The following is a 23443-nucleotide window of genomic DNA, read 5'->3' on the forward strand; positions in this document are numbered from 1 at the left end:
TAAGACAAGACAAGAGATATTGGAAGACATAGAAATAGAAGAAGTTAGAGCTGTGAAAGGAAATAATTTAATTAGTTTTTGTATGGATAATGTATGTATGTATGGTAATGTATGAGTTTGTGTGACGTAAAAGCATACGATTTTGTATGAAAAATGTATTTTGTATTACTTTAATGTATGGTTAGCTAACTTTTGAAATCTTTAATGTTTTTTTAATAATGACGTTTTTAATTTTCGGCTTGCAAATTTATTAAATGAATTACACATGTGATATTAGTATGAATGTTTGAAAAGTGTATGGGAGGCTATTAATAAGCAAATTAGTGTTTTTTTGAATGGAGGTAATAAGTAAGAACTTTCAAAAATATGTCTTGTTTTGAGTATTTTTCTCGTACGGATCGTAAGTCAACTATGGTGTATCTATGGTGTCTTTCTGTAGTAAATCTCACATTTCCAGATCCTCGATATTTTTAACTTTATCAGTTTATAGCGTATTTAGACAATTCCTGGGTCTATTTAAGAAATACAATTAGCTAGGATCGAAAGCGTTCTGTTTTGTGATCGAACCCAACTATAAAGTTAAAAAGATCGTAAAAACAATTTCAAGGATATTGCTAATACTAAAGTCTTGTTAATTTAGAAATATAATTTTGTACAAAAACTGAACTTCTGATGTTTCTGTTGTTTCTGTTGATTCTGATTCACTATGAAATCCATATCGTTATTGATTTTTATTATAAAATTTACAATTGTTTACAGAGGTAGAGAGTATATTAAAAATATTTAATCTAAATTTAAAAAGCTTTACTTACATCGAATAGTCATAATTTCATTATTAAAAATTCATTTTTAGAAAATTGGCGGTTATACAAACTAATAGAAAAACACGTAGCAGAAAACTTAACAGAAAATGATAAGTGAAGGTTCTGAGAGAGGTGTCAATAACAGGTAGGTATAAATATATGATTTCTAAGACTGGATGTCTCATTACAAGAAGAATATCAAAATAGGGAAGGAACACGGCAGAAAAGGTCAAAGAGATCATTAAAATGAGAGACGAGAAGGAAGATTTAGATATATGTAAGAAGAGTATAATAAAAGTAAATGAAAGAAGAGAAAATAAGTTAGATAAAGATGCGATGATAACAGTAATATAACATTAAAAAATTATAGAGCTTACTTCCTAGCCTTATGGCTACATTATTAAATACTGCATTCAAAACTGACTTCGATAACACAAACGCCAAGTACGAATACGATGTGGATCTCATACAGAATCAGGCTTTTAATTTAGTGTAAAATTCTATAGTATAGTTTTTCGAAATTTCTCACTTAATACTTGATCTCCAATCCGGTCCAGCAGCGGCGAGGTGGTCGAATGAGGCGGCTTGGTCACTCACCTGCCCTCGTCGAAGCGAGCCACCTTGGCTAGCGTGGACTCCAGCACAGCCGCCAATCGCGAGGTCATCCCCGTTGACATCGCTTGCAGGCACGCCTCGATCTGAGCATCCATTTTAGCATGGTACTGGTACTGTGAGAGATTGTGGGTGTTAACATTGAAAGCGTCAAGCAAAATAACCCTTGTGTTGTCTTTACCTACCGGTGCCAATATATGTTTTGGAGTCTTCCCGCCGTCCGCGCACCTCAATTTTGTTGATGGTTAAGAATACGAGACATGTTATGTGGTGTCACGTAAAAGTAAAGTCACACCTTAACACTATATCAAAAGCCAAAACTTATGAAGTCTATAAGTAGACAAATTGTAACATAAAAACTATCTTATTTATTTAAAAGACGAAGACTTCTTCATATTGTCTTTATTAATTTGGTTTATCAATAGTACAAATATCTTAGAACTAGCTGCCGCGCGGTTGCACTCGCATGATTCCCGTTCCCGTAGGAATACGGGAATAATATATAACCTATAGCCTTCCTCAATAAATGGACTATCTAACACTGAAAGAATTTTTCAAATCAGACCAGTAGTTCCTGAGATTAGCGCGTTCAATCAAACAAACAAATAAACAAACTCTTCAGGTTTTTAATATTAGTATAGATAACTATTTCATATAATTTACTCTATAAATAATCAGGATTTCGATTGTTAAACTTTTAACATCCTCTACCTTACACATAATGTCAGAAGACGATAATCAAGTACACGAAGAGAACCAACCGGTCCCATTGGAAGGTATTTATAAAATTTCTACAGAAGATTTTATCGTCCGTATGGATAATAATGTTAGAGTTTACAGGCGTTATATTAATTAGCACAGGGGACAGCAATTTTACGTTACGCTACAAAACGTGACTCGTATTCTTAATTTACCCCCAATGCATAAGAATAGCTTTCTTGCACCAGAATACTATGGATGTAAGATAATCTAATAAACCAATGGGATTGCTTTATTGTCATTATTAAAACAATGATAAAGCGACCATGATATTAAGGAGCATTTTGCTCCTTAATATCATGATAATACCTCTTTCGCTATGAAACAAGGCAGATTCTTGGTGAAAAAGCAGCCATGTGCTTATGCTTGGTGGAGTGACGACAATAGTCCAACGAGACTGAAAGATCAATCTAGAATGTTGAACTATCGAAGCTTTGAGTTGAATTTGACGTTTGCGGAAAACGGACTGGCAACAAGGAACGTCATGCACAACTTGCAGATTTGTGCGGAAAAATAACAAAAAAAAAGGAAATTTGTAACAAAAACGCAGTTTGCAAACCAAAAAGTTCATGCAAAGTATTCATAACGACAGGCAAGAAATTAAAAAGATGAATGCAACTAATGTGGTGAAGTCACAAATTCTGCAAATCATGCTTGACGGCTCCATGAGGTAAATATTTTGGTTGCAGAACTAAATGGAATGTCACATTCAATTGGCACTAAACTTGCAGCCCAAAAGTTGTATCGCAAAAAGCGATTATTTTAAATTGCTTATAAACAAAGCAGCCAGAGTTGTCTGAAATTTCGATTGAATCAAGGGGTTAGGTTTTGTGATATACAACAGTTTACTGGCAATCGAATGTGACAATAATTTTATGAGATACTAACATAACAGCTTGGGAGTTCATTTTGTATTGTCAGCGGAATTTTAGATTTGGCTTTTTCTCGGTATTGCCTAACAATTGGAACAGTGACTAACTGTTGCCTTTAAATGAAATGCTTAATCATTGTCCGATTTAAAATAGGCAGAAACAATTCAAAAGTTACACATTGTGTATTATGACACTCTTTTAAGGTCCCATTCTCTAGTTTGACCAAAATTGACAGTATGACAAAAGATGATATGTTAAATGTATCGTCGAAATTGTTGGTAAGTCTCAAATGATTAAATGACAATAAATCATGGCGTATTTGATATCTTTATCATGTCTCATGTCATGCGTTGATTTATGATTAGTTGGATCATGCCATGCATGCACGCTTTAAGAAGCTACTGTTATAGTAATGTATGTTTTTGACTCAGTTACATTGCTATCTGCTTTGGCATATCTTCTAAAGCCTTTAAAAATTCGCTATCACAAGCGTGATCGTTTGCATATACTAATATTGCAGTTGTGCTAATTTTTGTGCAGCATTCTCATGACTTAATGTTTTGTTATTACGATCTAATAAAAGTTTCATTCTTCATCATGAAAACCGCTATGATTCGCCACATTCCAAACGATGTTAACATCAAGCACCAAATAAAGCCAGTAATATCTAAAATTGAAGACATTCAATTGCAATTGATTACAACAACAACATCTCGCAAAGTGGCGCCTGCATCTATTTAATAAGAGTAACCTATTTTGGATTTAGAGGACAGGAAAGGACTAACTGGTGTGAACCCACTATGGAGGTCGTAGGACTATTAACGTTAATAATTCAAAAAAACGAAGAAATACAAATAAAGTAGTCATCGAGAGCCAAGATGGACGTGTACAACCAGGCCTTCAATTTCCCTTTATCTTTCCCTTGATAATAAGCTGAAGCAGATTAGGTTTTGTAATTAACCTTCTGCCTACCAGAGATATTTTTCGTCTATTATGTTCTTTTGTTCTTACGTACTATGAGTAAGTAGTACCGATGTAGGTAGGATCAATTTCAGATATCACTGGCTTCTGCATAATTTTGGTTGCAATGATGGATGATGATGGGTTGATGGGAAGCCAACTCACGATGTCGACTCCTTCCACCGCGCACAGCTTCAGCGCCTGGTTCTTGGCGTCCAGCGCCACGTTCACCATCGCACAGATCTCCGCTGGCAGGATGTAGTCCGTCGATATGAAGGACACGCTCTTTTTCAGCCACGCCTGTAATTGCATTTAGTCGAGATTTTAATTTAGATCTACTGGCTACTAATATTATAAAGAGGATTTGATTATTTGTTCGTTTGCATTGAATAGGCTGAAACTACAGAATCGATTTGAAAATATTCCACTGTTAAGAAGCTAAACTATCCCCAAGTGCTACAATAGTCCACCAATGACCCTATGTGGATTGGCAGAATTCACGTCGTTATCAACCCATATTCATCTCACTGCTGAGCTCAAGTCTCCTCTCAGAATGAGAGGGGTTAGGCCAATAGTCCACCACGCTGGCCCTATGCGGATTGGCAGACTTCACACACGCACAGAATTAAGAAAATTCTCTGGTATGCAGGTTTCCTTACGTTGTTTTTACTTCGCGGTTTGAGACACGTGATATTTTATTTCTTACGATCCAAACCTACGCCCTTTGAATCGAAGGCAGAGGGCATATCCACTCGGCTATCAATTTCATGGCTCTTATTTTTATCACGGAGAGTTATTTCGAGCACACACTCGTTCCATCGCCCACTGAGTGACTCAAATTAATAAAATGGCAGTTTCACCTGAAAAGAAGCCTCAGTTTTCTGGATGCAGGTCTCCATCATGTCGCTGGCCATCAGCTTGAGGCGCTGCTCCAGGTGCGTGCGGAACTCCTGCTCTGGCCAGTGCAGGTCCTTGATGAACGACTGGAGCGCGTCCAGCTTCCAGAACAACTCCTCGCTCGTAGAACAGCCGTTACTATGAACAACGAAAAAAAAACATTTATTGATTGCATCGTTAGACCATAGTCTATGTGGTTTCGGATGACGAGGAGGTTCGAATCCTGGTACGGGTTTATGAGATACTGAGTTATTTTCTTCTAAGAGATTATCAGTTGTCTCTAGAGGGTCTAAGTTTCATATACCCTCCTCTAAAAGGATAACGCTGAAAATGCTGACAGTTTGAGACCGTGGAGTTTGTTGTTCATGCAAAAGGCGTATGTTCAGCAGTGGTTGATGATGATGATGATGAAAATGATGATGACGATGATTATGATGAAGGAGAGAGGCCCGACCCTGTAGTGGGGTTTAAAAATGGATTGATAATGAGAAACAGAATAATTTACTGAAAAATTGCTCACCCCTTGATTTCCCAGCGTTCTTTCTCAAATCCTTTGTGAAGCGACTGCGCTATAGAAGACTCCATAAGATCCACATACCGCACCACGAGAGGGGCGAACGTATCGCGCAAATGCTCGTGGAACCTCCCATTTCTCAAGTTATCTGGAAATAATCATTTTTGAACCGTTAATTCTGTGTATTTTAAGAAATTAGATGTCATGTTTCTTAAACGGTGAAGGAAAAACGTCTTGAGGAAACCTGCATACCGGAGAATTACCTTGATTCTCTACGTGTGTACCCCTCTTATTCTAAGAGTATTTACTTATTCGTGCTCAATAGTGAGCCAAATATAGGTTGTCAATAATGATGATGAGTATGATTATGATGATGAAGATGAACCGTTATATCTGATATTTGTATTATGTGGTCTAGTTCAAGTTTTACGTTGATCAATGTTCCTACGTCTTGAGAATATCGAGATTATAAAATCTGTTACTGAATCAGATGACAATAAATCATATTACGAACAGAAGGCAAACATATTTAGGCATTTCAAAGAAACATTGTTTAATTCATTTAAAGTAACAAGTATTAGAAAAAAACTTGACTCGAACTTCTGTCGAGCTGTGTTTACCGATGTTATCGAGAACGTAGACTCTCAGCAGTCGTTAGTAAACCCCTACATAGACGCAGAAAATAAAAGATCACCCAATTGAAGGTCATAAAACCATTTTTATTGGCTACTTTACAGGCTACTGACCAATCACAGAACAGACATCGCTAAAAGCTAACACTTGACCAATGATTGACTCGACAAATCCTGGAACAATGTCTTACTTACCATCGTTCCTTAAATAGTCATTCAAAATCTGGAACAGTGGGAAGGAGTCCCACGTGTCAGGAGGTTGTTCAGACAGCACGCGGTCCATGTCGACGGCGAACAGAGCCCAGAAGATCTCAGCATGCTCCACAAGTAGCTCGGAAAACCACGCAAACGCCTGCATAAATACATTCAAAATTAAAGGAAACACAAATATGTTATTGATAGCAAGTTACATTACAAAAATTCTCAACAGGGGCACAATTTCTTGTTGTGACATGCATTTTCTTTTATATAATGTGCGTCACATCATTTCCGTGTATATTCGCTTTCACATCCTCTGTATTATCCTCATTATGGAATATTTAGACCCTACAAAGACAGTAACACTATAGAATCTAATATATATATATATATATATATATATCTATCTATCTATATATATATATATAGAATCTAATATAACATTAAACATTTTGCTTATTAAGTTAACGGTAACATTCGGCGGGTTCAACGACCATCCAACGTTGATATTCGCTGCAAGTTTGCATTTCTGAACGCCTACCTTTAGAAAATTTCCATCTACATATTGACATTTAGAAGAATACATTTCTTGGTGTGTTTGCGATTCTATATGTATTTAACCAGTTTATCCAAAAACTATGAAGAAACCTGAAAATCGAATACTAGGAAAACATGCACAAGTAAATAAATTAATCTAATTAAGTTATGATACAATATTAAAGGTAGTAATATAAAATACTGATGAAATAACTGCAAACTGTATGCACAGTAATTTTCAAAACTATTGAACGCTACCCTGTGAATTTTAAACTTCACTCGTACTTTACAGATACCATATCTGAATAAGTACTAGTCAATATGGTTCTCACAGATTTGGTTTGTGGTGAGATTTAAAAAGGTCATTATTTTTTACTGTTTTTTTGGATAAGTGCAGGAATGACAGGATGTGCTATGATAGAATGAAGAAAAAATTGATTCCACACGGAAGAAATTGTCACTTCTATTCAGAATTTAGAATTATAACGCAGTATACGGCTAATTTAATATAAATTAAAGATAAATATATATATGAGCCTCATCCACTCGCCACTTCTGTGTTAACCACGCTTATTTGATCGCTCAAAATATCAAAAAAGGGTGAAAAGCTGCGGAAACTACATAGTTTACAGATAGCATTCTACATAGCCGTATAAAGTCCAGTGCCCCGGAGGTGTATGACATTCAAATCTTAATACTTTTATTGAAATTAGTGACGTCATTGAGAGTATTTTTGTACAAATAGTAAAGTCACTAAATAAATTAAGATAAGAAAGTCTTGTGCTAGAAATCAATAATCTATTTAATCCAAAAAGACACAAATCCATCAAAGATCTTAATACAATAATTCAGTGTGTATTGCATTGAAGATCAATAAGACGGCTCAAAATTCAGGATTAAGAGTTATTATTTTCTAACAATAGGAAATCAGGAGTGAATTGTAATCAATCTTATAGTGATGTGATGAACAGAGTGGTTGAATGTCAGAATATGTTTGTACGTTGTCAAGTGAATTTTATTGAATTGTTTTGAACAGATACTTTTCATTTCAGACATTGTTGTCGATAGCTCGCCAATTATACTCCAACGGTTATAGAATCAAAAATATATCTTAAAGAATTAAATGAATTTTGGGTTCCATGGCCTAGAATGAAAAGTTACACAAGGCTTGGATTTAAAGCAGCGTCTACTAATTTTTAATCAGCTAATATTTTTTTTAAGACGACTAAATTGAAAAATCGATATCTATTTTTCAAAACATCTTACAAATGTAAGACGTTTTGAAAGAAGAGGTTTCCTATAGTCCATATCACCATAAATATTGCACACTTTCACGTTTTTTTTCAATAACTAATTTAAAATCATATTTTGATAGTTATTTTTTAAAAGATCAATTAATATGCGACATAATCTGAGAATGTAGAGAAAGAAATATAATAAATAATAATGAACTCATATAAATGTAGTAAGGATTTACAGATTTCTCTTTAAGAAAATTTATTATTTATAATAATTTCTTTAAAGAATTAGTAGTAAATTAAAAAGAAGACCCTAAAGAAACTAATTACAGTTTTAACCTTCAATATTTGAAAATAGATATCGATATAATTTGATTAAACGAGAATTACGTTGGATTCAGTTGTAAATGCTACTAGTCTAAGGAAAGCACTAGGTTTCTCCTCTAGGCTTATGAAATTTTAAATTGCATGTTTTCAATTTCCATGCATTTGTTATTTCAACTTTCTATGACATATTCTACGCTGTCCAAGCGAGTGAATTTAACAATAAATGTGACTACTTTTCAAAAATCTGTGATCAAATCTTAAGTGAGTATGATCAAGATCCAGTGAACGAATTGACAATTGGTTTTTGCGAGCATTCAAACAAATGAGTAGTTACATTTTGTTGACCGCTAGAGTCCGGTTTTGTGTTATAAACCTGCGGAGAAATAAAAAATAAAGTAGAAGTGGACAATAAAAAGTTATATAGTTATTTGCGAGTAAGTCCTCAAGAAAATTTCGTCTGAGTTGAGAACATTTAGTTGAAATAGGTAAAACTACTGTTAACTAATTGTTATTTGTTATTTATGATGTTCGTATTCTTAATATTCACCTAGTAGATTGTACTCGTACTACAAATAAATATTTGCTATGAATTACAGATTTAATACATACAAATTTGCTTGAGGACAAAGCGGCATAAAATTATAAATAAATACATAATAACCAAAATAAACATCACGTCATTTCTAATGATGCGATAGACTTGGAAGTTAATAGGGATTTGCTTTTAAATCTTTTGATTGACAAGAAAGATTTACAATTATGTATTAAAGAAACAATTCATATGATTAAGTCTATCGCATTGAGTACACTACAAATACAATTAAACAAATTTTAAACCTATTTTGTGATAATCAAGATTAGAATAAGAGTTTGTAGTATACCAACAGAACTGCAAATATGTTAAGAAACCTAAATATCCTCTATATTGTTGTAGTTCCTTTTTTTAATTGATTAATTTAATTTATTGGCCTCTATTACTCTGTAGTTGATTTATTTGGTTTTCTTTTTTTCTATTTCCAGTTCTGCTTTTCTGTTAACATACTAGCTCACATTCCCCATACTAATAGCGACAGGAGAATTGGGTGCTATTCCAGCAAACATTGACCAATAATGGTAAAACTTTTACGACAATGTATCAAGTTCAGCATTACTACTCGTATGATTATTTTTAATATATAGTGTTGTTTCCAATTTAACTTATTTACATTATTATTTGGCTTACTGAGCATTTTAGCTTATACAACTTTGTATATTGCTAAAAAGTCTTTTAGATTTATATCTAAATTAACACATTATAAATGAAATTTATCAAATCAAATTAAAAGTGTAAAAAGTTTTACCATAGGAAAACACGACATTAAGATACGATACGATTATTAAACTAGCATAGAATGTGCAACTCTTAAGTTTATTATTTAAATTAATAGCAACATTTCAATGAAAAATTAATAGTTATACATTAATTAATATTTGAAATAAAACTAATTTAATAGAGTTCTTGTATTATTAGGATAAAATTGAGTTGCCGTTTTTAATTTGCTTTGTTTGCTTAATGGTTTCCTTTTTTCTATTAATTAATATTTATTCAATAAGTTCAATTTGTCACAATATCTTTTGTGTCTAGTATACTATGGTCAATCATTGCCCACTTACTTACTTTTTTATCTTAATATGTATCTTTTTTATAAAATATTTTTTTTTTATTTTCTTGGAAGCAGAATTTTTTTTTCAAAAATGATATCTAATTTATTTTTCTGTACCTTTGTAGAGCTTGTTTACTAAATTTTGCATTGGTTTAAAATATGTAAACGTAAGAAACCAACAAATTAATTCTATTAGTTATTTTTAAAAAGAAATGAATTTATTTTAGTTTGTCAAACCCTTTCGATAACTTGAAATTAATTTGTTACTTACGTTAAATGGCAAACCTAACTTAAGTATTGTTTTTTATTTTTTACCTTATTTTACCATTAACCTATTGACCATTTACCAAAAATCTATTAATATACCTTCCCAGTTTATATTCTCAATTACCTCTGCGTAATGTTCTTCATTTTGTTGGAGCAGATCTACACAAAGTTCAGCTAGATGAATAAGATCTTCCAGTTTCTTGGCGGGTGTCACCATGGTCTCACCACGGAGATCCTCTGCATGAAATATATTACATACTATTACCATAACAAAAGTAAAAAGTTGCTTCTGGATCTATTGATGGTAATAAAGTACCAATAAACTTCCTAATATATCGTTCAACCAATACGTGCCATTGAAATGTTTTTCAATACTTACCACAAAATTAGAACAGATTAAACTATTTTTTAATAAAAGATTTATAAAACAATATAAGAAATTTCAATCCAGCAAATACATTCTCTAAAAACATTTTGCGTTGCTTTTGGCTTCTTAACATTTTGATGTTAATGAGGGTTTTCTACGAAAGAGATTCTGAGTATTTATATCATCAGAACTTCATAGTAGACAATAGATCTTCTTTCCGAATAAAAAGCCTTTTCGGTTTCTACATAGTATAAGAATTTTCAAACGTACCTTCAATATTAGCTTTTTGACTGAGCTGAGTGTAGTTAAGAAGCGCTGCATTTTCTAAACTTGTTTGAATCATCGATCGTACTTCTTCAGGAGCCACCGGCGTCACCACATCTTTCATTAATACCCTCTCCAATAAAGACAAGGTTGCCTGAAAAAAATATTCCAATTTAATAGTAAAAATTTATATTGTTTTCTTGTTTGAGTTTATATTGTGTTTTATTTTTATAAATGCTTTTGTCTGTAGGTTTAAATACACAAACATGAAGCTTGGCACGTTTGCTTTAAGTTAACCGGTGCAGAGTAAATTATATGTAAGACGTGCATGTCCTGCTAGATATTTGTGTTAAAGGTTGTTTTCCACTTAATTTGTTCCTTTAACTTTTTTTTAATTGATTACATGTCATCTAAGATGGAAATGGGCTTGTTAGGAGGAGGATGATAATCCAAAATTGTGTTATAACTTCAATATATTTCTTTTTTTAGATCTGTTGTTCACTTATATTTAAGTTCAGCATCATCATCATTGTCAGCCAATGGACGCCAACTGCTGAATATAGTCATAAGGCCTCTTTTAAGGATTTCCAAACAACACGGTTTTCACATCTGCATTCATCGACTCCCTACAACCCACTCGGTCTCAACCTCGGTCCATCTAATGAGAGGTCGACCACCACAGTTTCTCTGTTATATGCCCTGCCCTTTGTCTCTTCAACTTTTTAGTTCTTTTGCGTATCTTATTGCGGAAATATGTTTCGGTTAAATATATCTAAATATGACGCCCCCGCATAAGGAAGCAGAGTGTTAGTCGACCCCTCACCGGGTGGACTGATAACATCAATTGACTCGCAGGCATTCGTTTGATGCAGGCGGCTCAGGATCGTGATGTTTGGACGTCCCTACAAAAGTTCTATGTCCTGCAGTGGACGTCCATCGGCTGATATGATGATGATGATTATTATGATAGGTAATAAATACCTTCAAAGCGCCTTCTGGCCGTCCGAATGGGAAAGCGTATCTGAAGTTTGTGATCTGATGCTGCAGCAATGTCTTCAGCCGTTCCTTGATCTCCGCGAACTTCTCCTTCTCCTGGACGGTGATGCTGCCCACGCCGTCTGGCCTGCCAGGCAACGTGGCCGTACTGTGAAAGGGTTACTGGCTCACACTAGCAGGGTTGAAGCAGGAAATAAGGGTTGGAGTACGCAATATTTTTAAAATTTTTAAAACTATGATGAAATTTTGTATTTTTGAAAGTGGATGAATTGATGATTTTTGAAACACGATGCTAATGATAATCCAGATCAAAAGATGTTCTATTATTTGTTTTAGATTTGTTTGGAGAATGTATAGGAGATTTCGTAGTACATATATTTTTGGTGTGTTTTTTTAAAATAAGCTTATAAACTACAAGCACTTTCGAAAGGTCAGCTGTTCAAAACATTTGTTGAACAACGGTCGCTATTGAGATTTCATCATCATGATCATCATCATCATGATTATCATCATCATGATCATCATCATCATCATCATCATCATCATCATCATCATCTTACCCAAAATAGTTGAAATGGGACCAACTAAGCATTATAATACGGACCAGTAGTTCCCGAGGTTACCGCGTTCAACCAAACAAACAAAAAAACTCTTCAGTTTTTTAATATTAGTATACGTATATTTTAAAATTTTGTATCATTTCTCACCAAAAGAAATTGTATAATCGCCAATCATAATTAAAATTAGTATCAATTTTCCATAATTATTGTCCTTAGCATCGTATTGTACAAAAATCCTCATTTTTTTTTATTTTATTAAAAACTGCATCTGATTTTTAATATTGCGACCTCCATAAAGACAGATTAGTATGGGCAGATAGTTAGAAACATACAGTGGGAGTTATACGAAGAGAATAGACAGACATTCAAATCTAGCAAGATTCGAGCATTGTTGCATCTACTTTTTAAATGGATGTGCATTTCGCTAGATACTGTGTGATTTATTTCTTCTTCTCTTTGATACCTACATATAATTTGTTTATATACTTCGCGCCATAAAGAAAGTCCCGTAGACGCGGCGCTAATGTCTTATTGGCACTCATTGTAATTTGGTAATGGCTGTCTTATTGTAATTTGTGTAAGGCGCTGTTAATTTTAGTTTAAGTTTTAGCCGACTTCTTTTGTGGCGCGGAGTCTAGTTTATATTTATGATATTAATAAAGTAAAGTTTATTAATTTCTTTAAATTATTCTAATCCAAGTCTGTTGTATGTTGTTCTGAAGTTAAAAGAAAACAAATTATCCATCCACACAGTATTGAACATTTTGACAATATTTAGGAGATTTGATGATCTTATTTCTTTATATCTTTAAAACTTGACATAGAATTTATATATTCATCAATTTTGCCTAATTTTATAAGAATATCAGGTGCATAGTTTAGCAAACCTTTATCAATTAAGTTCCTCTTCAAACTTTCTATATTATAAAGCAATAACGGATGATCCGCGGTTTCACCCCGTTCCCGTGGGAATACGGGGATAATCTATGACACTTATAAAAGTATAAACTATGAGATTACCCCCTACAACACCACTTAACTCTTTATAATATTAGTGTAAATTACTCCATTTTGAATTTGCATAGATCAGCTGTTTAGTGGATAATTTGAGCTTCAGACCTTATCATGATTTGGATTTAAGGTACATACATCTACGATTTTAGTTAGTAAATTGTTAAAGCTCCAAGAATGCTGAGTTATCCAAAATTAAGTGGTTTAATAATATAACATGAATTACTCTTGAAGAAGAAGCCTGAGTATAATTAGAGATTAAGCGAATTTACCTTTGGCGGCCTCCGTGGCGCAGTGGTATGCGCGGTGGATTTACAAAACGGAGGCCCTGGGTTTGATTCCCGGCTGGGCAAATTGAGATTTTCTTAATTGGTCCAGGTCTGGCTGGTGGGAGGCTTCGGCCGTGGCTAGTTACCACGTCACGTCCTCCTAACAAGTTAGCCCGCTTCCATCTTAGACTACATCATCACTTACCATCAGGTGAGATTGTAGTCAAGGGCTAACTTGTAAAGAATAAAAAAAAAAAAAGTGAAGTTCTATCCTAATTATGCAAAGGCTTCTTCCGAAGAGATTAGCCCGCTTCCATCTTTAAATTGCATCATCAATTACCATCAGCTGAGATAGTCAAGGGCTAATTAAAAAAAAATGTCCTACAGAATCACCAACAAAAACAAAATCACCATCATGAGATGTCTTCTTTAAATGATATGGATGAGAAATTGGTTGCTACAAAACACATAGCACAAGTACCTGTTCCCATGCACGTGGCTGGCGCAGAAGGCGAAGGAGTAGTGCATCAGGGTGGGGTCCACCGTCTGCTGGCCGCTCTCGGCCACGTCTAGCAGGTCGGAGAGGTAGCACAGGTGCCGGTAGCAGCCGCGGACGCCGTAGCGGGCGCAGTACTCATCCAACACGAACACTTGGCCGGGAGAAAACCAACCCTGGACACGCATCATCATCATCATTATCAACCCATATTCGGCTCACTGCTAAGCTCGAGTCTCCTCTCAGAATGAGAGTGTTAGGGCAATAGTCCACCACGCTGGCCCAATGTGGATTGGCAGACTTCACACACGCAGAGAATTAAGAAAATTCTCTGGTATGCAGGTTTCCTCACGATGTTTTCCTTCACCGTTTGAGACACGTGATATTTAATTTCTTAAAATGCACATAAATGAAAAGCTGGAGGTGCATGCCCCGGACCGGATTCGAACCCACACCCTCCGGAATCAGAGGCAGAGGTCATATCCACTGGGCTATCACGGCTCCGACACGAAAGGTTGTAAGTACTGTATTAATGGATATTCTTCAATATTGTTACTAAAGCCATAAGGTTCATAATCATTCGCCCCTTTGAAGTGGTTTACAACTTGTGTTGTTTACCTCCCGTTATCTTTTGTTATTGTTTTGCTTTGTCGAATTTCGTGGAATAAACAACACGCGTGTAGGCGTTTTCAGAATAATCTAGAATCATTGTAATGAGTATAAATACGCGACCGACACGACGCTCGTGGCAGTTGACTTACGGAGATCAGCGAAATAACATAAAGTGATACCAGCGATACAAGTGAACAACAGTGAACTCGTCTACGATTTTGGACAACGAATTATCTACCTTTGGAAGTGTGTATTGTTTGCTATTGGCTAGCAATTGTTATTAATAGTTTCAATATCAATATCATTCAATTGAACTATCAAATTAAATCTGTAATTTGGCAAATAATAATAGCCACTAATACTCCTAATGGTTATAAAGCTGATTATGTTAAAGTTGATGATACGCTAAAGTTATAAAACACTTACCAAGGAACAGTAAGGATCTTGGAGGCGGTATTTCAAGGTGAACGACTGCAGCAGAGTGAAGAGTTGATGATGATCGAACTGGCAAGGGTCCGCCTGGATGTAGTCCTCCATGCCGTGCTTACGGGCCTTGTCTGCGTCTGCTTAAACGATAGGAATTGGAATATTAGTAAACATTAGCACATGCACCGTGGTTTTACCCGCGTTGTTCTCGTTCCCGTGGGAATATGGAGATAAAATATAGTCTATGACACTCACAAATATAGTGGCTTTCTATTGGTAAAAGAATTTTTAAAATCGGTTCAGTAGATCCAGAGATTACCCCCTCACAAACTTTATCTCTTTATAAAAATAGTATAGAATAAAAGATTAATTGTCTGACGCACGACTTCTGTAAGTACCTACTCTTGACTTGGTGAGTATGCTGGTAAAAAGACGTTGCGAGGGAGATATAGGTTAGTGAAAATAGAAAGAGAGTCTAAAGCACGCTCGTAGTTTTATTTACAGAATATTTTAAATATGATCTTTTCTTATTCCTCTCCCACTAGTAGAAATGAAAACACGGAAAATACTGTGTTAGGAGTGCGTACGGCTATTATATAGTCCGATTACGATCCATCGTTTAAATATGAAAGATATGTGTTTTAGAATTTTTAAACTTTCATCCCTTTTTGTTATCATTATCTACTTAATATTATAAACAGGTAAAGTTTATGAGTTTGTGAGGTTAATATATATGAGAGTAACATTTTTTAATTTTTTTATTAAAGAATATTTTCCATATCTTTCAAATATGACCAATACGCCACTTTTTATCGGGGACGAAGTTTCCATTAGCAATGGCTATGGTTAAATGCAATGGTGATTAAAAGGGGATGAAAGTTTAAAACAATGATTTTCTCGGGGACGAAATTTCTATTACTTATAGTATGATCCTTAACTTACCACCCATGATCTTGATGTGCGAGTCGGAAGTGGTAGGCGGGGTGGGTTTGTGGCTCTGGCCCGTGGCTCGGTACAGCGCCATCACCCACAGGTGGCATTCGTTCTCGTCGCTCACCCCCATCAGCACTGACTCGCCGTCGCGCACCGCGTTCATGAAGTACTTCGCGCCTTCCAGTTCTGGTGGAAGCATTTCATCATCATAATTATCAGGAGATCTTGAGCCGAAACTGCACCTTTTTTGCTGCTATTTTTTTAGATATAATCAAATTTCTCGGTTAGAAGAATAGGGATGATGACAGTTTTTTAAATTTTATATAAATGAAGAGTATGCTAATAGTAAAGCAATAACGTAAAAGCAACAGGGTATCTGTGATCATTAATTTCGGAGCTACAGGGATTTAAAGGGTCAGATTTGCGGCGCTGCCGCGGATCCCTGAGAAATCGGAGCTACAGGGATTTAAAGGGTAAAATTTGCGGATCCCTGAAAAATGCCCCATACAAAATGGTACGAATTAATGACGTCGTAGGTACATAATGATCGTTAGATTTGTATGGTCGTTCAAACAAAGTTACTAATATCTTTGTTATTTGTGCGTATATGTTTATAGTTCATGTATTGAAACATGTCACATTTAATTTAAGGAAGTTGAAACGGTATGAATTTTCATCTAATTACGATAAAAGATTTTTAATAGATTTTGAAATTTTATAATCTTATTTATTTTGCAAATATCCAGACAATATTTTTATGTATAAATTAGTTAACCTTATTTACCCGAATGTATCATAAAAGCCAATTTGTTCAAACCTAGTCATCATCCCCATTGTGAACTGTCGGGATTCTAATACCTTTTCCATATACCAGATTATTGTAATGTAAAACAGTAATTTCAATAACTTTTGCTTAAGCTAATTTTGTGATAAGTAAAATTTGCACATACCTTGTCCAACCATCAGCTGGGCTGCAAAAAATAATAGTTTTTAATTATTATTATTAACATACATAAATATCAACCTAGCCTTAAGAGTACTATTTATCACTATCACGGGGGTTGACCCCACCCCACCAACTTCGCAATTCTCTATGAGCGATGACTCAATAACATCTTGGCTTGGCTTAGTGGTAAAAAGAATAGTTAAAAATAGATTCAGTATATCCAGAGACAGCCCCACAATACCAACAAACTTTACCCCTTTATAATATTAGCATAGAAGTATAGATAAAGTATTTTTTTATATTCTTTACAAGTTAGCCCTTGACTACAATCTCACCTGATGGTAAGTGATGATGTAATCTAAGATGGAAGCGGGCTAACTTGTTAGGAGGAGGATGAAAATCCACACTCCTTTCGGTTTTTGCACGACATCGTACCGGAACTCTAAATCGCTTGGCGGTACGTCTTTGCCGGTAGGGTGGTAACTAGCCACGGTCAAAGCCTCTCACCAGCCAGACCTGGACCAATTAAGAAGTATTATAGTCTATAGTATAAATAATATAAATAACCACTCGTAGCGCTCGTAGAAGAAAGAAAGAAAGAAAGAAAATAAATTTATTCAAATCTAAAAGTTACAGACAGTCCTACCCTATCCTTATGACAGCATGTCTGTCTGTAACCGTAGCCGCGTAGCATTTGACGTAGCACCTCTGTAAAAGTAATATGAAGAAATTTTCAATTTTAACAATTTTGCTTTCACTTTATTTTACTTTTTAACGATGTTTTAAACTATAAAATACACAAAACTATTAAAGTATCCAGTTGCAAGGCATTGTGAATGGCCAAGCAATCGGTGGTCAGGGCTCCAGATTGAAGAACCGCCTCACTCTGTAATTGATTTCGCCCTTTAAATAATTTTTATCATTCAGTTTTTATATATCTCCATAAATTTTGTTTGTTTTGTTTTGTTTTGTTGCGGTACGGACAGCTTCAGTGTGCTCGTGGCGTTCGAGCCGTTCACATCTCTTGTTGTGTAATTCTTTATGGGTTACTGGGGATATTAGAGTGACTTGAGTGGAAAAGGGGAGTGTTTGTTAACAGTCCAAAAGGATCCTTTAACCCTACACACATCGTTCACAAGTGCGTAACTTCACTCAAGGTCATTCTCTGCCATTCTAGGGTCTTATTTTGGTTACAGTTTGATTTGTTGCTTAAGTTGTCCTGACAAATGTTTTGAATCATAACCTTTGTTCGACATTAGTTTTCTTATTTTGTAATCACCTCTGAGCCCGTAAAATATTGTATTATTAAATGGTATTACCTGCATTTACGGAAAGTTACCTGTAAATTTTGATTCCGTTGAGTGTGGAAATCGAAATATACGTTGTTCCGTTATGCCTCCACTAATTCAAACTTCGCGCCATCGATAACAAACGTTGCACAGGATTTAAGGCAATGGCAACGCAGCTTACGTACACTGCTGTCATGCACATCGTATTTATAACCAATTGCAGCTACTGTAAATCAGTGGTTCATCTCGAAATGAGAGCTGTAGTCACTAAACCGGTAGTTGGTTGAAATCGTTAAAATCCAACGCGTCGCGCGAAGAGAAACAAGAAACAAATCTTCAACAAATAAAAATTCCCTGTACGTGGAGTCAACGAGAGCAGTAGCAGTCCAAGGTACGTCGTGCATTGTTTTGTTATTGTTTGATCTTGTGTAACACGTTATCGACAAACACCCAACGTGGAGTTTGAAATCCCAGTGTAGCCGGGTCACCAAAGTGCGGGTTGCTACATATGTTTTCGCGGCATAAACAGTTTTTACATAGCTTCAAAGACAATTATACCGCAATGCGTTCCCGTAATTAAGGGGCAAGACAAGGTTTCCTTTCAAGGTCCGGAACCCTAAAATACAATAAATGCAACTTACCACTGGCCAGCTCAATGTAATCCACCGTGAAGCCGTCCAGCTGCATCATCTCAGCGGGCTCCGACTTCTTGTCCTTGTAGGAGCACAGCGCGAAAGTGTACTGGCTCACTTGCACCAGCACCATGTACCGACGCTTCCATTTACGCCACACAGCCTTGCCGATCACGTGGAGGTAGCTACACAGACGAATATCTTCACTCCATGAGTTTTGGCATAATTTTTTTTTTTTATTATTTACAAGTTAGCCCTTGACTACAATCTCACCTGATGGTAAGTGATGATGCAGTCTAAGACGGAATCGGGCTAACTTGTTAGGAGGAGGATGAAAATCCACATCCCTTTCGGTGTCTACACGGCATCGTACCGTAACGCTAAATCGCTTGGCGGTACGTCTTTGCCGGTAGGGTGGTGGTGGTAGCCACGGCCGAAGCCTCCCACCAGCCAGACCTGGACAAATTAAGAAAATCTCAATCTGCCCAGCCAGGGATCGAACCCAGGACCTCCGTCTTGTAAGTCCACCGCGCATACCACTGCGCCACGGAGGCCGTCAAAATCTTTTTTTTTTTTAAAGAATATTTGCCATATATTTTATAATATGACCAATATTCCCATTCCCCTCCGACTAGTCGGGAAAGACTGTGCTAGGAGTGGGTACGACAATAGACCAACGGGGCGGGGATCGAACCACCACCCCTAGGTGATGAGTCCAACCGCTCTTACCGTTGAGCTATTGGTATATTATATTTTTTGGTATATTACTTATTATATTTTATATTGGTATATTATTATTGGTATACGAGCTATTACACTATTTAGACTTCTTAATTCAATGGGGATGATGACTAGGTTTGAATATATTGATTTTTATGATACATTCGGGTAAATAAGGTCAATGTTAACTAATTTATACATAAAAAACAATGATTGACTGGATATTTGCAAAATAAATAAGATTATAAAATTTCAAAATCTATTAAAAATCTTTTAACGTAATTAGATGAAAATTCATACAGTTTTAGCTTCCTTACATTAAATGTAACATATTCAATAGATGAACTATAAACATAAACGCACAAATAACAAAGATATTAGTAATTTTGTTTGAACACCCATACAAATCTAACGATCACTATGACCTACGACGTCATTAAATGGTACCATTTTGTATGGGGCGTTTTTCAGGGATCCGCGGCAGCGCCGCAAGTCTGACCCTTTAAACCCTTGTAGCTCCGAAAGTAATGATCGCAGATACCCTGTTACTTTTAAAAAATTGCTTTACTATTAGCATACTCCTAATTTATACACAATTTAAAAAACTGTCATCATCCCTATTAGGTTTTGGTTGCCTTCGCCTTACTAAAGCATGACATGACTTGACTTGGACTGATTGACGGATACAAAATAGGTTCCCAAGGTACTGGAACGGCAAGCTCGCATCGAAAAGAGTATGGCGAACTTTTTTATTCGCCCACACTAGTTCTGGCCATCAATATTTTCATATTTCATATATTTCAGTTTAATTTTCAGAACTAGCTTTAACTTTCAAGCCCTATTTTACCACTTTAGGTGTTACCACTAAAAATTATTTAATTAATTTAAGAAATTACATATCACATGTCACAATCGGTGAAGGAAAACATCGTGAGGAAACCTGCATACCAGAGAATTATCTTCATTCTCTGCGTGTGTGAAGTCTGCCAATCCGCATTGGGCCAGCGTGGTGGACTATTGGTCTAACCCCTCTCATTCTGAGAGGAGACTCGAGCTCAGCAGTGAGCCGAATATGGGTTGATGACGACTAAAAATTAATTACATTATATTTCGTATTTCTTTCTATGATTTATAAACAAATTTTTAAAACTGTAATTCTAAAAATGAAGGACCTTCCATACAAACTTTCAACCCCTATTTCACCCCCTTCTCATTTTATTTTTGCAATGAAAAGTATCTTATAACCTTCTTCGTATTATGGTCTTAAACCGTGCCAAGTTTTATTTGTATTTATTCAGTAGTTTCAGCGTGATGCCCGAATAACGAAAAAAACACAGACAGACAGACAGACAAAAAATCGAAAAGAAAATATTTTTAGCTTCAGTATCGATTATATAATGCCCCCCAACAAAAAAATTCAAAACATCTTCAATGTAAAGAATGTACAAAATGTACAGAATTCGTAATATAAGTATAGATTCTAGATGGCGCTGGCGTCAGTTATGCCACGGTAACGTTTGTTGTTACAAATGGTATAAGTAAAATCTCAAATTGCGAATAAATGTATAGAATTTTACCACATTTATAATAAGTATAGATATAGAAGATATAGACTTACCCACAATGTTTCATGTTCAAAGGCCTCTCCATTCGACACGCTATTTTAATCCTAAGGTCTTGGTCCGGTAAGTTCTTCGGTACAGTCATGCGGTGCCATTCTGGTACCTGTGTATATTAATAAATAGTATTATGTAAGGACAGCGTTATGTAAGAACGAAGTAAGCGACCAAATTAAAAAAAATGAGCTTTGAATGCAGATCGATTCCAGGCATTATTAACTATGTATTCAGCTAATTTTTTTTTTAAAAAAGTAACCTCCTCCTAACAAGTTAGCCCGCTTCCATCTTAGACTGCATCATTACTTACCATCAGGTGAGATTGTAGTCAAGGGCTAACTTGTAAAGAATAAAAAAAAATATATATATACAAGTATTTATTTTCACATTCCGCCTCAGTTTTTGTTTTGCCCTATCTCTGGTGTCAAATACCTATCATTGCATAGGATTGTCACCGTACCCATGCTATCTGAAAAACACTTTTAATCTAACATCTCAGCATTAAGAGCGCGCAGCGCGTCGGTACGATATGGATAAAATTCGAAGCGCAAACGAGACGCCGAATTATGACTTTCACGTGAGTGAAAAGCACGGAGCGATTGACGCGCGACGCTAATTTTATGACGTGAGCGCCAAAATAATTTTATACTTAATTGCAAGTAAATTAAACAACATAACGAAAAACAAAATGGCCATGTTCAAGATATATACCTAATTTTCTATACAAAACAAAAATTTAAGAAAATAAGCTTGCTTTTCCTGACATTGAAAGCAAAATGTGAGCAAAACATGTATTTTTCAAAAAAATAAACTATCGAGAAAAGTTTTACAAATTGTGTATTTTGTATAGTCATAACGAAGCTAACACTTTGAAATATCGTTTACCCAAATATCAGGCTCCTAACTTTTCCAGAATCTGAGATCCAGAACCATTTGTAACCACCAAATTACATATTGCACATTCTTAAAACTTACCTTGCTAGACAAAGGAGTCGGCCTTAGTACAACCTTCCCTAACTCTTTGTCTTCAAGCGCTAAAACACCAGGGTTCTCAGTATATAGTTTGACTTTTACAGCTGGTAGAGGCTGTGTTGTACTGAAGTCACCTTGCGTGTCCCACCTAAGATGCAAAATTTAAAATGAATGACTTGTTAATGCACAATTTTCTTCGATGATGAGCTTTATATTTCTTAAACGGCTAATGTTTCTGTTTATTGGTTGCTCACGTCACTGTATTAGCCAATAGGGAAGAAAAAAATGCACAAAACTTAATGCGACGTTTGATTGGATCTGCTAGTTAAAAGACATTACGTAAAAATATTCTTATTTATAATATGCCACGGCCAAACGGGTTACTAACACCGCCAAATTCCCAACTCATTGTCCATAGCTGAACCAGCTAACCACGGGACCAATGAGGAAGTTAATAATTAATTTTAAGCAATCTATAGTGCCTAACTTATAACTAAATAACTTTAGTCAAATTTATTTCGTCCATATTGCCAAAAGAATATTTATCTTTAATATGTGTTTAAGACAAGTCATTTGATTATATATATTCATTTTTTTTCCATTGCAAGTAGTAACTCCGTGGAAAATACTGTATTTAATATAACATATCCAACTTACATAGGTTTCGACGCCTCAGCCTGGTCTGTCTGCAGTTTATCCCCGCCTTCAACCTCCATCGTGCAGTACACTATCCGGTTAGGAGCTAACGACTTCAATCCTTTGACCTCCATTACAACCACCTACAATTGTATTGTGATATTTTATTTTGTTCTCACCATGTAGAATAAATTACCTTTCTCATATACACCATTGAAATCTGGAGTTTTTATCCGACGATTTTTTCGACGATCTAATATAGTGTTAGAATTTTAATTATAAGATGATTATGAATACATTGAATAACCTGTAGGAACTAATTTGTGGAGCTGTATATTTTGGTCTGTGATAGTAGTGATTATTGCTTTAATCTGTGGTCTATGCTCGATGAAAAAGATCAAGATGATGTTTAATTTTAATATGAATCAATGGATAACCT

The 23443-nt window shown here is 35.4% G+C and overlaps 1 protein-coding gene across 11 annotated transcripts in view; it reads right to left on the minus strand.

Moving 5' to 3' along the window:
- Positions 1 to 23443, minus strand: part of LOC112049601 (calcium-dependent secretion activator) — a 76832-nt gene that overhangs the window by 11917 nt on the left and 41472 nt on the right. For 4 of the 11 annotated variants that reach the window (XM_052889180.1, XM_052889188.1, XM_052889186.1 and 1 more), the window contains exons 13-29: positions 23026 to 23147; positions 22372 to 22516; positions 21399 to 21505; positions 19070 to 19245; positions 17144 to 17164; positions 16203 to 16379; positions 15261 to 15400; positions 14208 to 14398; positions 11872 to 12034; positions 10897 to 11044; positions 10384 to 10496; positions 8684 to 8722; positions 6245 to 6401; positions 5424 to 5565; positions 4867 to 5041; positions 4172 to 4306; positions 1401 to 1531 (exon numbers count right to left, since the gene is read on the minus strand). In XM_052889180.1, coding sequence (XP_052745140.1) covers positions 1401 to 1531; positions 4172 to 4306; positions 4867 to 5041; positions 5424 to 5565; positions 6245 to 6401; positions 8684 to 8722; positions 10384 to 10496; positions 10897 to 11044; positions 11872 to 12034; positions 14208 to 14398; positions 15261 to 15400; positions 16203 to 16379; positions 17144 to 17164; positions 19070 to 19245; positions 21399 to 21505; positions 22372 to 22516; positions 23026 to 23147 — 2282 coding nt within the window. The remainder of the gene's footprint in view (positions 1 to 1400; positions 1532 to 4171; positions 4307 to 4866; positions 5042 to 5423; positions 5566 to 6244; positions 6402 to 8683; positions 8723 to 10383; positions 10497 to 10896; positions 11045 to 11871; positions 12035 to 14207; positions 14399 to 15260; positions 15401 to 16202; positions 16380 to 17143; positions 17165 to 19069; positions 19246 to 21398; positions 21506 to 22371; positions 22517 to 23025; positions 23148 to 23443) is intronic. The other 7 variants (XM_024087552.2, XM_024087555.2, XM_052889181.1 and 4 more) reach the window with 7 other exon arrangements.

This window comes from Bicyclus anynana, chromosome 25, assembly GCF_947172395.1.
Source record: "Bicyclus anynana chromosome 25, ilBicAnyn1.1, whole genome shotgun sequence".
Lineage (NCBI taxonomy): Eukaryota > Metazoa > Arthropoda > Insecta > Lepidoptera > Nymphalidae > Bicyclus > Bicyclus anynana.